Source organism: Globicephala melas, chromosome 2, assembly GCF_963455315.2.
Source record: "Globicephala melas chromosome 2, mGloMel1.2, whole genome shotgun sequence".
Lineage (NCBI taxonomy): Eukaryota > Metazoa > Chordata > Mammalia > Artiodactyla > Delphinidae > Globicephala > Globicephala melas.
In genome coordinates, this window is record NC_083315.2 from 74,595,942 (window position 1) to 74,612,984 (window position 17,043).

Here is a 17,043-nt window from a genome sequence, read left to right on the forward strand (position 1 = left end):
TTTTCTCTAAGGTCAGGAACAAGACAAGGTTGCCCACTCTCACCACTATTATTCAACATAGTTTTGGAAGTTTTAGCCACAGCCATCAGAGAAGAAAAAGAAATAAAAGGAATCCAAATTGTAAAAGAAGAAGTAAAGCTGTCACTGTTTGCAGATGACATGATACTATACATAGAAAATACTAAAGGTGCTACCAGAGAACTACTAGAGGTAATTGATGAATTTGGTAAAGTAGCAGGATACAGAATTAATGCACAGAAATCTCTTGCATTCCTATACACTAATGATGAAAAATCTGAAAGAAAAATTAAGGAAACACTCCCATTTACCATTGCAACAAAAAGAATAAAATACCTAGGAATAAACCTACCTAAGGCAAAAAAAGACCTGTATGCAGAAAACTATAAGACACTGATGAAAGAAATTAAAGACGATACAAACAGATGGAGAGATATACCATGTTCTTGGATTGGAAGAATCAACATTGTGAAAATGACTATACTACCCAAAGCAATCTACAGATTCAATGCAGTCTCTATCAAACTACCAATGGCATTTTTCACAGAGCTAGAACAAAAAATTTCATGATTTGTATGGAAACACAAAAGACCTTGAACAGCCAAATCAATCTTGAGAATGAAAAAAGGAGCTGGAGGAATCAGGCCCCCAGACTTCAGACTATATTACAAAGCTACAGTAATCAAGACAGTATGGTACTGGCACAAAAACAGAAATATAGATCAATGGAACAGGATAGAAAGCCCAGAGATAAACCCATGCACATATGGTCACCTTATCTTTGATAAATGAGGCAAGAATATACAATGGAGAAAAGACAGCCTCTCCAATACGTGGTACTGGGAAAACTGGACAGCTACATGTAAAGGAATGACGTTAGAACACACCCTAACACTATACACAAAAATAAACTCAAAATGGATTAAAGACCTAAATGTAAGGCCAGACACTATAAAATACTTAGAGGAAAAATAGGCAGAACACTCTATGCCATAAATCACAGCAAGATCCTTTTTGGCCCACCTCCTAGAGAAACGGAAATAAAAACAAAAATAAACAAATGGGACCTAATGAAACTTAAAAGCTTTTGCACAGCAAGGAAACCATAAAGAAGACGAAAAGACAGCCCTCAGAATGGGAGAAAATATTTGCAAATGAAGCAACTGACAAAGGGCAGCTCATGCAGCTCAATATCAAAATAACAAACAACCCAATCCAAGTATGGGCAGAAGACCTAAATAGACATTTCTCCAAAGAAGATATACAGATGGCCAACAAACACATGAAAGGATGCTCAACATCACTAATCATTAGAGAAATGCAAATCAAAACTACAATGAGGTATCATCTCACACCAGTCAGAATAGTCATCATCAAAAAATCTACAAACAATAAATGCTGGAGAGGGTGTGGAGAAAAGGGAACCCTCTCGCACTGTTGGTGGGAATGTAAATTGATACAGCCACTATGGAGAACGGTACGGTGGTTCCTTAAAAAACTAAAGATAGAACTACCATATGACTCAGCAATCCCACTACTGGGCATATACGCTGAGAAAACCATAATTCAAAAGGAGTCATGTACCACAATGTTCATTGCAGCTCTGTTTACAATAGCCAGGACATGGAAGCAATCTAAGTGTCCATCAACAGATGAATGGATAAAGAAGATGTGGCACATATATACAATGGAATATTACTCAGACATAAAAAGAAACGAAATTGAGTTATTTGTAGTGAGGTGGATGGACCTAGAGTCTGTCATACAGAGTGAAGTAAATCAGAAAGAAAAAAACAAATACCGTATGCTTACACATATATATGGATATATGGAATGTAAAAAAAAAAAAAGGTTCTGATGAACCTAGGGTGAGGACAGGAATAAAGATGCAGACACAGAGAATGGACTTGAGGATGTGGGGAGGGGGAAGGGTAAGCTGGGACGAAGTGAGAGAGCAGCATTGACATATATACACTACCAAATGTAAAACAGCTAACTAGTGGGAAGCAGCTGCATAGCACAGGGAGATCCGCTCAGTGCTTTGTGACCACCTACAGGGGTGGGATAGGGAGGGTGGGAGGGAGACGCAAGAGGGAGGGTATATGGGGATATATATATACGTATAGCTGATTCACTTCGTCATACACCAGAAACTAAGACAACATTGTAAAGCAATTATACTCCAATACAAATAAAGATGTTAAAAAAAAAGTTATCATAGATTCACCACCTATTCAGCACCCTGGACCCCCATGGAACCCTGTCAACCCTGATCTTTTTAACGTCTGTATAATTTTGTCCTTTTCAGAATGTAATATAAATCAGATCACATAATATGAAAACTTATTCAGAGTGGCTTCTTTACTCTGTGTCTTAGGTGGCTTGAAAGTTATTTTTTGTTATTATTAAATAGTATCTCATCATGTGGTTGTAGCACAGATTGGTTGCATACTTTCCTATTTTGAAAGTCATTTTGAACCTTTCTTGTTTTGGATGAACATGAATAAAGTTGATGTTAACATTTGAAAAACAATAAAATAATGAGTGCAGAAGTACTCAGTAAATGGCAAGAGGCTTTATACATAAAATATAAGTTATCAGTGGATACATGTATATGTATAACAGATTCACTTTGCTGTACACCTGAAACTAACACAACATTGTAAATCAACTATACTCCAATAAACTTTTTTTTAAGTTGTCAATTTTCTAGGAGTGTTCTTGATGTAGAAATAAGTGCATCATGTTTCTTCATCTAAATATATTTCACTAAAAGATGAAAACAGGAAAAAAATAGTGTACAAAAAAAATTCATTTAAAGGTAGATTATTTAGATAATTCAAAAAAACAAGAATCATAGGTTAAATGACAAAATTAAATATCCTACACATTAAAAGTGAAAAAATATAGTGTGTCCATTTTATTTTTTCTCTATTACAAAAAATTAGATTTATGTGTGGATTTTCCCCCAACTTAATTTGAATAACTTCAAACCTATAAAAAATTTAAACTGTATACAGTGAACAACCTTATGTCTTTCATCTAGATTTCCTAATTGTTAATTTTGCCTAATTTTGTCACATTTGTCTCCCCAATTATTAACATCTTGCCACACTTATTTTATTTTAACTTATTGCCACATCTCTTTCTCTTTCTCATGCTGGGCTCTCTGCCTTTCTTTCCCATTTGAAAGTATATTGCAGACAGAATGACACTTCACTTCAAGAACCTCAGCAAATATCTCCTAAGAACGAGGACATTCTACATAACCATGCTATAACACTCCAGATATTTAACATTGGTACCATAACACAATCTAATACAAAGCCACATTTCCCAATTGCCTCAAATTTCCCAATTGTCCATTTAAGCCGCTTTTTCATTCTTTGATCCAGGTTCCAAACAACATTCACACATAAAGCTTAGTTATCATGTATCTGTATTGTAGAACTGCTCTACTACTTTTACTTTCATGATATAGTTGGAACCTCCATAGCCATGCATTCAACCATCCACGGATTCAACCAACTGTGGATCAAAAATATTCCCCCCAATTCCAGAAATTTCCAAAAAGCAAAACTTGAATTTGCCACGTACTGGTGACTGTTTACATAGCGCTTGCATCGTGTTTACAATTATTTACATAGCATTTACATTGTATTTGGTATTATAAGTAATCTAGAGATGATTTTAAATATGCAGGAGGATGTACATAGGTAATATGCAAATGCTACCTGTTTTATATAAGGGACTTGAGCAACTGCAGATTTTGGTATCTGAGGGGTTGCTGGAACCAATCCTGCACTGATACCAACAGACACCTGCACTGCTTTGTTTAAGAGTCCAGAGCAGGTTTTTGTTGTTGTTGTTGTTGTTTTAGGTATTACTTTTATTTATTTATTTGGTGGCACCAGGTCTTAGTTGCCCCTCACCAGCTCCTTAGTTGTGGCATGTGAACTCTTAGTTGCGGCATGCATGTGGGATCTAGTTCCCTGGCCAGGGATGGAACCCGGGTCCCCTGCATTGGGAGCACAGAGTCTTAACCACTGCACCACCAGGGAAGTCCCCAGAGCAGTTATTTTGTGCAATGTCCTACAATCAGATTTGTCTGATTGTTTTCTCATGATGAGATTTAGGTTAAACATTCTTGGCAATTTGGCAGGTGATGTATCCTCCAGTGCATCAGATCAGAAGGTACAGGTCTCCATTGTAAGATAACTCCATTATAAGATTTTTTTTAAAGACAAAAACTCATTCATTTTACATATAACATTAGCTTTGGGTTAATATAACCCCTCTTTACAAGTGTCCACAGAAGGTGGGAGCAGGGTGGAAAAGACACTGGCATGAGAACTTAGGTTTAGTGCCAATTTGGTCAGTAATTAATTGTGGGGTGCCTAGGTAAAAATCTTAAAATCTTCATCTATTAAAGAGAGAGAAAAAGAGAGAGAGAGAGAGAGAGAGAGAGAGAGAGAGGAATGAGCCAGAAGATTTCTAAAGATCCTTTGAGTTCTAATATTCTATGACTATGAATCAACTTGTAATAGAGACAGAGGTGGGTTTGGGAGACTCTGCCCCTAATGCAGGGGGCCTGGGTTCCATCCCTGGCCAGGGAACTAGGTCCCACATGCATGCTGCAACTAAGAGTTCACATGCCACAACTAAGGAGCTGGTGAGGGGCAACTAAGAGCACCAGTTCGGCCACATACCAGCTATGTGAACACGGACAAGCCATTTAATCTCTCTAAGGCTTGCAGAGATTTACCTCAGAGAATGCAGAAAAATTAAGGGATTATTGCATGTCAAAGTGCATTATAAACCATAAAAAAAACTACCTAACTGGCGCGTATTATTTTATAATATCCAGTTTTTCTCTTTTTGCTCTAATTAGTTAATGAGAAAAGCAACCTAAAGTGACACAGACCTCATCAACTTTAAAACTAGGAAATGCCAGCGTTGTGTGTCATCATCTATTCATGGAATTTATAGAATAGTTTTATTCCATAAATGCTTATGCTTTGATGATTAATAATAGTGCCTAAAGTTACTCACTTGTACAGGCTAGTCCCGCCGAAGAGGATTGTCATTGTTCTTGGAATCCTAAATTTTGAGGGGGACAAAACAGTGAACACAGTGTATGAGAACGGTAACAAGTACTTACAAACTAAATTCCTCATTTAGTAATCAATTTTGTGTTGAGCCATCAGGACCCCCGGAGAGGATGGCAAACTGAGGCCAGTGCAGAAGGGAAGTTGTCCTGCTTTTTCAGTGAGATGGGCAGCCCTAGAATAGACTAATTCTCTTGAGCAAAGGCATGTTTTCCCGAGACAGCTAGTGGGACTTGTCACACAGGCCAGCCCTATTATATTCTTATAACCCTTTATACTCTTTATATTAACCGCCCCAGCGTTTCTTTCCGGCCTTCCAACAGAACTCGGGGAACCTAGTTAGTTCGTGCACAGTGGCCACAGTTTTTCGATTATTCAGCAGAACCGATAAAGTATTTCCCTGGAAGAGGTTTAGGACGCGCACACGCCCCTTGGTTTGCGTTGAGTGACGCGCGCACTATCTATGCCGAGAGTGCCCAGCGCACTGCTGTTGCTCAAGACTCGAGACACTTCCAGAAAATGGCTAACGAAGCGGTGGGGAACCGCGGCACGGCGGACGTTGGTGCCGTTGAACGCGCCTGACCTGCCAGTCCACGCAAGGCGGGGGGGTGGTCGCACCGCCCAGGTGATAGCGTCCGGCTCCGCAGCGCGCGCTGGGCGCCATCCCCCGCCTCCCGCCAGTGCGCACGCGCGCCCCTCATCCGGGTGCTGGTTGAGGCTGCAGGTTGCGCCGGGGTGGCGGACAGGGGGCGGGGCTAGTGGCTCATTGTGCGCAGCGCTGTGCGGCGCCGGCGGCCGGCGAGGCCTGAGTTGAAGTTGGAGCTGCTGCCGCCGCCCTGCAGATCACTCGCTGCCTAGGCAGCGCGCTGTTCTTCTAAAATGGCTGCCGCTACCGGTGCTGTGGCAGCCTCGGCCGCCTCAGGTCAGGCGGAAGGTAAAAAGATCACCGATCTGCGGGTCATCGATCTCAAGTCCGAGCTGAAACGGCGGAACCTGGACATCACCGGAGTCAAGACTGTGCTCGTTTCCCGACTCAAGCAGGTGAGGCCCGGCTAGGTCCGGGAAGGCGAGCTTAGGCCGCGCCTCGGAGCCCCCACTTCCGCCGCAGCCCCCGTCCGCTCGCAGCCGCCGGGGCCCGTGGGGCGGCGAGGTGGGGAGGTCCCGGGCGGCGCCCGCGCGCGCGGGAGGGCGAGGACCCTCTCGCGGCGCCCCCGCCCCCGCTTGCCGGGCCTGGCCTGCGAGGGGCCCGCGAGCCGCCCGGGACCGGCCGCCGCAGCCCAGCGCACCCCTGCCTCCCCCGGGACGTCTCTGCCAGGCTGCGGACGGCCGGCGCGGCCTCCCAAGGGCGATCGTGGAGACCCGGGAGGCGCTCGGTCCCCAGCCTTTAGCGATGGTGAGCGCGTGCATTTCTTGGCCTCGTAGGGACTGGTTACTTTGGTGACTTCTGCGAAGTTACCATTTAATTGTGTCCAACCGTTTCCTCCCCATATTGGGGGGTAATTGGTAGTGGGAGTTGATGGGTGGGTAAGAGAAAGGGTTTGTTTTCCGCTGGGTTTTCAGTTTTTGCATTAGCGCAATAATCTTTTTCTTCCCTGATTATCTTTCTGGTTTGAGTGAGCGTTGGAATTGTAGTAGAGGAGAAATAAGTTTGTACTATAGAAATTAGGAAAGCTCCTTTTAGTTCTTTACTTTCGTAGCTAGCAACTTTGCTGCAATCGAGAATATTCAGACTTTTGTTCAGAATGATAATATGTGTTAGTTAATTTTCTCGACTGGGTAATATGTAAAACTCCATGTGATTTTGATACCTAATGATATTTCCTCCTGAAAGTTTCTCTCACTCGTGTAGTTTAATTGCTCCTTTGTGAGGTTGGTTTATGAAATGACTGGCAATTCTAATGTCTTGAGGCTTGAGGTTTGCTAATTTTTTTTTTATTTCGTTTTTTAAAATAAGTTTAGATAGACTGTGTAGCATATTAACTTCTCTTTCTAATGTAGGCTATTGAAGAGGAAGGAGGCGATCCAGATAATATTGAATTAACTGTTTCAACTGATACTCCAAACAAGAAACCAACCAAAGGCAAAGGTTGTTACGAGTTATAAACATATTTTAAAATATATTTTGGTTATATAACTTGCCTCTGCTCTTGTGCCACTTGCCCTGTTTATATAGTGCTACTCTTTGCTATTTCTCTCTGGCACTCTGCCTTGTTGGGTCAAGGAAGAAAAGTTACAGTTGCCAGGCTTTGGGTGACTAGTAGCCCTTAAGATTTGGCTGAAGCTGACCTGAAAGTGAGACCACTTCTTTCTTGCTTCTGAAAAAATTACAAAGTCAAGTTCCATAATATTTCTTCCTTCATAGTGTGAAGACCTGAAGAGTAAAATACGGTTTAATACATGTCTACCTTGCCCCACAATTGGCAGAGTATTGATGGAATTCCTACCAAATCTTTCACCTTGGCTCCTTGCTGTTTTCTCTAGTATATTAAAATTTTATAACCTTTGTGTTTAGTATTTTGTTTGATTTGGTGAACTTAATTTTGCATTTATGCCATTAAACATTCTAATTTTCAGTGAAATTCAAAAAGACCTTTACCAATCATACTAACAAGGTAGGGAAAAAAATCCATGACTAATTAGCTTAAAAATAAAAAGTTTTAAGTTATAGGGATATGTTAATGATTTCGATTTTATAACTTTTAAAGTAGGCCAGAATATATTTCTAGGATATGGTGATTTAATGAATAGGTAAAGGTTGTTTTAAATTAACATTTTAACAATATAAATGAGACTTAGATATATTTGAAAGGTTCTGGTAAGTGAAATACTTACTTGAATAATTACGGATTTCTCCCTCAGTCCTATAAGGACAATGTCAGAGGGTGGGCATGATGTGGGTATCTGGATCCTGGTACCTACATACAAGTTCCAGGCAGCTGCAGCATTTTAAAAACCTAACACTCTTTACTGCTTTAAGTGATCCTAAGTGCTACTCTCTGCTGTAGACCAGATTGATGGAACTAGAGTAAAATGGTTGAATGGATTAACCTTGAAAAGAAGGAAATAGTCAAGTTTGATCTTAAGCAATCTGCATGAGTATTGGGACCAGGCACATCCTGATGCCATCTCACTGAGAGTTTTTGTAGGTTTGCAAGAGTGCCCTATTTGTGCCAAAGGAAATTGAAAAGGGCAAAGAAGCATTTTCTGGATGGGATGGGAATGGCAGAGGTAGAAATGGTGTTTAGAGGAGTAACAAAGTTATCTTGAAAATCTGTGGCTTTTAATGTAATTCTTAACTCAGTGTATCACTTTGAGAGATACATTTCCCTGTGTTAGAGAAGCTTGTGTTGAGAAGCCTCTGCTGACAAACTCAGAGGCAATTTCAAAACGAGGAAGCATAAAAAATTCAGAAATAAGTACATCAGGAATTAACCATGTTTCTTATTGTGATTTCTTATAATGATTTTGATTCATGTCATTTATTTAGCATATTGTGGTAGTTTGATAGATGTTATGTATTAATCATGGTCCCAAATTTATATTTAAGCTGATTACTGATTTTAGCATGTAAAGTAAATCTCATTTGATTTATTCATTCTCACCTACTTTTAATTTCTCTGTGTATCCCTTTCTTTTTTAGTCATTAGGAACTTCACTCATCCTACCTTTAGCAATAAGTTCAGCAATATACTGTTTTAAGAAGTTTTTCAGTATACACATGTATATGTGTATGTATGTATGTGTGTGTATATATATATATAAAAGTATGTTAATTTTTTCCTCTTATATGGATTATAAGGATACTTGAAATTTAATTTTTCCATAACTCTGATGTTAAGGTATCTTGTAGTATTTAGTCAGGAGTCGTAACATTAATTGTGTGTCTGCAGCACACTACAACTGAGTACTTCATGAGACTCATTCTGGGACATGTGTGATAAATAGCTCTTGTCTCCTTGAGTTCCATTTATCATTGTTCTGAAAATCCTGTGAATGAGAAAGAACATAATGTAAATCCCAAACTAAGAACCTAGTTTGAATTAATTTACAGTTAAGATGCTTATAAGTAAGATTATTTTAAATTTTAAATTAAGTTTAAAAATAATTTTTAGACATCAAATTTGAATAGGGAAACTTTAAAAAATATTAATAATTAACAGATTTTTAAAACTAAGGATTCAAGAAATTAAATAGTATTGTAATATGATGTTCTTTTTGTCACATCTTGTTTCACTTAGCAGTATCTATCTTAAAAGTAATTGCATCTTAGTCATACTACTTTTCCTTCAATGGGTATACTTCCTTTTTATAAAATTGGAAAATTTACTAGACCATCTGTAAGGGTCTCTTAATTCTGAAATTTAATAATTACATGTAGCTAGGAGCCAGAAGAAAAATTCTTTTTTTAGCTAAAATAGATGTATAAGGAAGGAACAGGAAAAATCATAGGTCCTCAGTCAGTATGGATATCTTTAGCTGGGAATACTAGAAAAGGATAAGAATAAAGAAAGGGATTACTTAGAGGCAGTCATGTAGACAACAGCAAGACACCACATTTAATAGCTTGTTAGGCAAAATAAATAATTCTTATGATGATGTGGCTTAATGTAGCAATAAAATTAAATGATGAAAAAAAAAAAAAAAATTAAATGATGTTGAATGATAAGGCAAGAGAAGCTTCATGGGTCTTGAAAAGTTACTTAGGTGAAATATTAAGTTCGTTCTCTTATAAGTGCAGGGTCACTATTTCTCAAACAATTTTTTTGTGTTAAAATGATTATGTTTTGACAGATTAGAGGAAAAGGAATCTGCATTCTTAAGTATATTGTAGAATATTTTTAAAAATGCTGTTATTACAAGCGCAAACTCACAAACTTGTAACAAATGTTGATAATGTTATAGCGGGTCCTAATATTTATGGTTAACATATTTGTAAAATCTATTTGCATAGAGTTAGTGGGGTGAAATTTTAAGCTTAGATTGGTTCTCACTTCTGAGTCTTTTCACATTCTCTTTGCTATGAAATTTTTAATAAGTAACCTAGAAGAGCGCTTCACCAGTGAGAGTTACTGTCATCATTTGGGTGTGTGTTAAGAAAGTGGTTAAACAGGTAGAGCTAACTCCTCATTAGCTTCTTTTAGAGATTATAGATGTAAACTTTCTTTCGGTTCACCTGTAAACAGCATATCATTCTTTTGGATATTCAACCTTTCGAGTCACCTCTAAACTTCAGCCAAAGTTACTTTAAGTAGTTAATCAGTGCAATATTCAGAAGTTTATGTAATCAGTACTTACCAAATTGAAACTCACTTACAGTACTTGCAGGTTTAAAAAAGATTCAAACTGCTATATAAAATCTGTTTTGTTCCCACTATAGAAACAAGTATATTTTCGGGTTGCAGGTTTATCCAAACATAATGCCTGATTATGTGTGGAAAGTACCACACTCAGTATAATTAATTACATGTTTACTGTGTAAAGCTTTCTAAAATTTGTATGCCAAATAAGAATATAGTAATCAACCACATAAAATGAATTTCATATAATTTAGTGTCAGTGCACTGTAATGCTTGCTTTTTTTTTAAACTGTTGTATGTTTGGATGTTAAGGAAACTTTAATCAGAACTGTGGCATTGAGAAACATTTTGGGGACAAAATTGTCATAAATCTTTTTTGGGTACCCACTGGGCTAGAAGCTTTGTGGGGGTGAGGACATAATCTTTTATTTACATTAATCTCTGTAATGCCTAGCATATTGCTTGGCACATAACAGGTTTGTTGAATGAATACTGAGGGCCATATGATGACTTTCTTAACAACTGCTTTTAAAAATATTTCTTTTGGTGCTTATTTTAATTGCATATTTCTTTGTAGGCAGCAGTCAATCAGAGATTAATAGTCTTTACTATTTTCCAAACAGTTTTCCTTTTTAAGGTGCTTTTCTCAACAGCACTAGTGGCTTCTCCTTAAACACTGATTGTGAAATGTACTTACTTTTAGAGTATGTGAATCATGGCACTCGCCTTTTATCCCTCACCAAGTTGTTGCTGTGTTGGAAAGCCTCATAACTTTTGCTGGAATATTGTCCAACCTCAGAAGTTGTGTATGTCATTTTCATTTCACAAAATCAGGCCCTTTTACCTCAGCCATTAAAACCTGCATTTGACTTATGCAGTTGTATATAGTGGATTATGTTTATCACCAAAGCACTTTTGTACTTTTTTCAGCTATTTTATTGTGTCAAATATGGTGTGTGTCAAGGATCCTGGTGGGGAGATAGATAAAATTTTCTAGTACTTTATGACAGTGTCTTTCTCCCATGTCATTCATCTCCTAGGCATTTTGAATTAAGGACAGAAGACTTCAGACTTTTTCTTCTCTTTCATGAACTCATGTAAAATAAAGTGAGAATTGTCCAGGAATTAGAGGAAAAAGCAGTCATTATTATCAGTTGGTGGCATCAGAAATGACTTTAATGAAGAGACTGAACAATGGCTTAGGGTTTAAGGCTGAAATTTGCTGATTTATTTAATCAACTATAAGTTAGTTCTCACACATTACAATAAAAGGACCTCGGTGTGGTGCAATTCTGGGAGTTAACCATTCACACCATAAACTCCACAGCCCGAGTTAGCCTTATGTGGCAGTTCTGGTAACCTGGAATAGTAGTTTGTATTATGGCTTTACAAATTGTTTTCCAGATTATAAAAGTGAAATGTTTTCATTTTAAAAATTAGATAATCCAGAAAAGTACAAAAAAGTGAAAATTGCCCGTAATTCCACCACTCGGATTTTATCACAGATAACATGATCTAAGGTATATACGTACATGTGCATGTACTCATAGGAGGTTTATGTTTAAGGTTTTTTTTTTTTTTTTAACCTTGTTGAGAATTAATACCGGTTCATACCTACTCAAGGTGTTTTGTTGAAGCTAGGTAGAATTTAAATTTTTTCTAGTCTGGAGAATCTGAAAACGGTAACCTTTTATGTTCTTCTTACTCCAACTTCTTCAGTTATGCTCAGTCTGCTCTACATTAGAGTCATTTGAGTTTTTAAAAATACAGATACCTGGGCTTCCCTGGTGGCGCAGTGGTTGAGAGTCCGCCTGCCGATGCAGGGGACCACGGGTTCGTTCCCCGGTCCGGGAAGATCCCACATGCCGCGGAGCGGCTGGGCCCGTGAGCCATGGCCGCTGAGCCTGCACGTCCGGAGCCTGTGCTCTGCAACGGGAGAAGCCACAATGATGAGAGGCCAGCGTACCGCAAACAAAACAAAACAAAACAAAAAAATACAGATACCATGCTCCTGCCCCCCAGAGAGTTGGTTTTGGTTACTCTGTTGGGGGCCCAGGAATCAGTATTTTCTAAAAGTTCCCCAGGTGATTCGCATGCAGCTAGGGTTAAGAACCACTGGCTGCTCTAGATTACTGCTTAAAACTTAGCATCATTTTCATTCATCTCTTTCTGCCTGTCAGTTTGCAATTAGTTCTCTGTTACAGTTTTCAAAACACTTTCACATTGCTTTATTTGATGCTCACAATAATGCTGAGCTAAGCAGTGCTAGTTTCTTCTTATTGATAGGATAGAAAAGTAATCTGTTAAGAACTCAAGTTACATCCTTGCTGCCTTTTAAAGTCTTGTGCAAATGCTCACAAGTGTGTGTGGATGTTCAGTTTGGTTGTCTTTAGTGACACAGTTAAGAGATTTTAAAAAATATACATTTGGTGTGTTCCAGATTTATTTTATTATAATGAGTATGAAATATCTTTATGGTAGATTTTTAAAAAATAATAAAATGACCTATTGGATGGCTGCTATGTTTAGGACAGTGTGCAAAGCCTTTTAGAAAACTGATTTCATTAGTGAAATACCATTTTAATAGAAGAGAGACTAAAACACATATGCAAATGGTTAACACAAGGCATAGTACGTGATTATTTTAAGATTTCATACAGTTGAGGAGAGGTTGTTGCTGGAATCATCAGTGTTGTTCAGTTTGGCCTGGTCTCTGAGTCTTCCCCCCTCTTATCCAACAGAAATTTTATGACTGAACATTTTCTAACGTTTCATAGCTTCTGTAAATGTTTAGGGGAAAAGTTACTCAGCCACAAAATTTTTTTTGGCAAAATTACTTTAAAATCTACTTGTTAAGTGGATTTTTTGTTTCATTTTGTTTCTGGAGGTATTTCTGAACTTGAAAAGGAAAATTACCAAACCTTGTAAGGACCAGTTTGCCTTTGAAGAAGAAAACCAAATTGCCATCCAAAATTCTTTATTGTTAACTCTGAAATACAAACATTCTGAAAATGAAGTTTTTTCTTAAGTTTGGTGGCAAAAGTGAGGCTACTTATAGTCTTGGTTTATCCTAATTGATGTTAATATTCATATATTTCATTGCACAAATGTTTCCGTGATTGATTGAGAGAAGCTGTTCCAGAAGCCACTGGGAGGTTTAAATTAACACATGGTATAGACACTATTGTACTCTCTTAAAATCTGACAGTTCTGAAACATGTCTGGCCCCAGTGGTTTCACTAAGGATTTGTGGACCCATAAAAACAATGCTGCATAATTAAGGAGGTATTCTAGTGTCGTCTTCCTTTGGTGTATACATTTTTACTTTTGACCCTAAAATCATTGCAGTGAAATTTCAAAATAACTATATGTTACTACTATGATAGTTTGAGATGTGATAAGTAATTTTGCTTCCAGTTTCTATTTTGCTATTCAGACTGTCTTTACTACTCAGTTTATTTTCTAGTTTTGTTCCTCAGAGCATTAAAGTTAGGCTTCCGACTACATTGCACTTTCAGTTAGCTTCCTCATCCTGGTGGTGCTACTTTGCTTTGGACCAGTTCCCATTTCTGTGGTATATGCCAGATTCCCTGAAGGACAAAAGATTCATTTATTAGTTTGTTGTAGGAGCTTTCATAGCACAGGCTTAAATGGGATATGGGGTATAAATGATTACTGACTGTACAAAAATGTGCCTAAGCTGGTGGTGCTTGTTGAATTATGTGGGATTTGATTTTTCTTTTAAGTTATTTCTTATCTGTGACATCATAAAAGTTAGGAATCTGTCGATGTACTTTGTAACATCGTTAAAGTTGGAGTTTACAGTCCTTACTGACAGGATGGGGTTGCACATGATGCTAGTTTGACTGGCATGTCACGTCTTACCTTTGTCCCAGTGAGGGCTGATAGAAATTCTGAATAGAAATCCAGACCTTGTTTACTGCTAGCATCCAACCTATAACCTACACCATTATCAGTCAGGATATATATAATGCTTGAGTATCTACTTATTATATAGCATTGTACTAGGTTCTGGGCTGGATGATGAACATCATAGCTTTTTAAGATGTGAATTATTTTTGTATGGTGGAGGGGTGATACTTTTTTTCATAAAGGAAGAAATTACAGTATAGTTTCTAATTCATCATGTGTAAACAAGTGCAGAGTTACAGATCATGAGAGGAGTCAAAAACTAGTGTGTGAAATGTCAGTTTTCTTAAATATTATGTACCTATCAGGTTATTATTAAAGTTTCATCACTGTATGTTTGAAAATCTCCTCCTTGTGGTTTTTATGCTTACAAGCTTATGACACATCGTGTCCAGTGCTTTCATGTGATACATCTGTTAAAAACAATAAGGGATAGCAAACTTGGACCTTTTTGTGTACCTCTGCCTCTTGTTGCCTGTTTGTCATGGGGCAAGTTACGTAATTTCTGTGACTCACATTTTAAAATTTTATGGATGTGGCTTGTGGAGCCTGTGTTCATGCTAAAAGAGATAACATTTTTAACAACTGGCACATTGTAGCTACTTGAACATCAATGGTTTTGTGGTTTTTGAGGAGTGGGAATAGGCCTGGGATTAAACTGAAGCACTACCCTTACTAACTTTGTAATCTGATTAACTTTTCAGCATTAGTTTCCTGTTTTGTAAAATGGGGCTAGTTAAGAGGATAAAATAAATGCATTAATACATATGAAGCATTTATCCTAGTGTCTGCAGTGTGGAAGCTGCTTAAGCAGTGGTAGTGACTGCTGTTGTTGTTTTGGTTGATGTAGTGTAATTTGGTTTTCCTTTAAGTAAACTAAGGCAAGTGAAACTCACCATGGATAGTGATGTAGCTTGTCATTATGATGAGGGCTGCCATTTCAAAGATGGTATCTGTAAATTGAGTTAATTAACCACTGCTTACTAGAATAATGTCTTTTAAGAAGGTCATAGTAAGATGAAGTGGAAAGAATTTAAGACTGGAAAAGAGAAGCCTTGGCTTCCAGTTCTGACAATGCCATTTACTAGCTTTGGGCAAGCTGTATAACCTCGGGTTCGTTTTCTCTTTTGTAAAGTTGTGATTACCGGCCCTATGTACCATGGGGTGCTAGGAAAAATCAGTTGACCTTTTTTTTCTAAGTGCTTTGCGGGACTTCCCTGGTGGCGCAGTGGTTAAGAATCCACCTGCCAATGCAGGGGACACGCGTTTGAGCCCTGGTCTGGGAAGATTCCCCCATACTGCAGAGCGGTTAGGCACGTGAGCCACAACTGCTGAGCCTGCGCTCTAGAGCATGCGAGCCACAACTACTGAAGCCTGCACGCCTAGAGCCCGTGCTCCGCAACAAGAGAAGCCACTGCAGTGAGAAGCCCACACACTGCAACGAAGAGTAGCCCTCACTCGCCACAACTAGAGAAAGCCCGTGCACAGCAATGAAGACCCCATGCAGCCAAAAATAAAATATAATAAAATAAATTTAAAAAAATAAAGCGCTTTGCAAATTGTAAAGCATTTTATATTTGTGAAGAGTAAATAATATTTGCAAATGATCTGAAGGAGTTCACCCAAAAGCTCTACTCTATAGGTTATTTGGTGGTGTGTGTGTTGGGGGGTGGAATCCTATAGTTTTATTTTATTTATTTATTTAATTTATTTTTGGCTGCGTTGGGTCTTAGTTGCGGCACGCGGGATCTTCGTTGAGCCCTGTGGCTCTTCGTTGTGGTGCACGAGCTTCAGGGCCATGGGGTCTGTAGTTGTGGTGCATGGGCTCTGTAGTTTGTGACACGCGGGCTCTAGTTGAGGTGCGTCAGCTCAGTAGCTGTGGCGCGCCAGCTCAGTAGTTGTGGCATGTGGGCTTAGTTGCCCCGTGGCGTGTGGGGTCTTACTTCCCTGACCAGGGATCAAACCCTCGTCCCCTGCATTAGAAGGCAGATTCTTTACCACTGGACCACTAGGAAGTCCCAATCCTATAGTTTTAAAAAGCTTATTTCTTCTCAAAGGTAGCATCTTTAAAGTTTTTATATTATGGAACTTTCTCTAAACGTGATAAAACAGTTTAGTGAGCTCTTTCTCACCTGATACTGTTTTCTTTTGTAAGGAAGGAACAGCTCTCTTGTTGCCCTTGTAGTAACTTCTAATTTGTATTTTCTCTAAAATACAAATACCACTAAGCTCAACATTTTGTTTCTCTTTTGATTCACACAAGCCCTCAGGGACACGAAGACCTCTTTTACCTCAGTGGATAAAAGAAAACTCTTTACTCTTAATCTTTTCACGTATTTGGAAAGGACCAGTATCTTGTTTCACTTTTTTTTTTTTCTTTTTGGGGTACGCGGGCGTCTCACTGCTGTGGCTTCTCCCGTTGCGGAGCACAGGCTCCGGACGCGCAGGCTCAGCGGCCATGGCTCACAGGCCCAGCCGCTCCGCGGCATGTGGGATCTTCCCGGACCGGGGCACGAACCCGTGGTCCCCTGCATCGGCAGGCGGACTCTCAACCACTGCGCCACCAGGGAAGCCCTTGTTTCACTTTTTATCTCTCATTCATGGAAAGGATTTCAAATTGGGGGTAGATGGAAGATAGGAGCTGGTGAGGAGACATGGGAAAGGGAGGCATCCTAACTTTTTTCTTACAG

The 17,043-nt window shown here is 38.9% G+C and overlaps 2 protein-coding genes across 11 annotated transcripts in view; one reads left to right on the forward strand and one right to left on the reverse strand.

The window, feature by feature from the left end:
- The window catches only part of RNF111 (ring finger protein 111), a 111,195-nt gene extending 105,386 nt beyond the window's left edge, over nt 1-5,809 (reverse strand). The window contains exons 1-2 of the mRNA XM_070044913.1: nt 5,710-5,809; nt 5,071-5,118 (exon numbers count right to left, since the gene is read on the reverse strand). Coding sequence (XP_069901014.1) covers nt 5,071-5,105 — 35 coding nt within the window. The 5' untranslated portion in view covers nt 5,106-5,118; nt 5,710-5,809. The remainder of the gene's footprint in view (nt 1-5,070; nt 5,119-5,709) is intronic.
- Nucleotides 5,810-5,884: 75 nt separating this feature from the next.
- Nucleotides 5,885-17,043, forward strand: part of SLTM (SAFB like transcription modulator) — a 44,226-nt gene continuing 33,067 nt past the window's right edge. For 5 of the 10 annotated variants that reach the window (XM_030878840.3, XM_030878841.3, XM_030878843.3 and 2 more), the window contains exons 1-2: nt 5,887-6,167; nt 7,125-7,212. In XM_030878840.3, coding sequence (XP_030734700.1) covers nt 6,006-6,167; nt 7,125-7,212 — 250 coding nt within the window. In that variant the 5' untranslated portion in view covers nt 5,887-6,005. Of the gene's footprint in view, nt 6,168-7,124; nt 7,213-17,043 lie in introns of all 10 variants that reach the window. The other 5 variants (XM_070044909.1, XM_070044910.1, XM_030878842.3 and 2 more) reach the window with 4 other exon arrangements.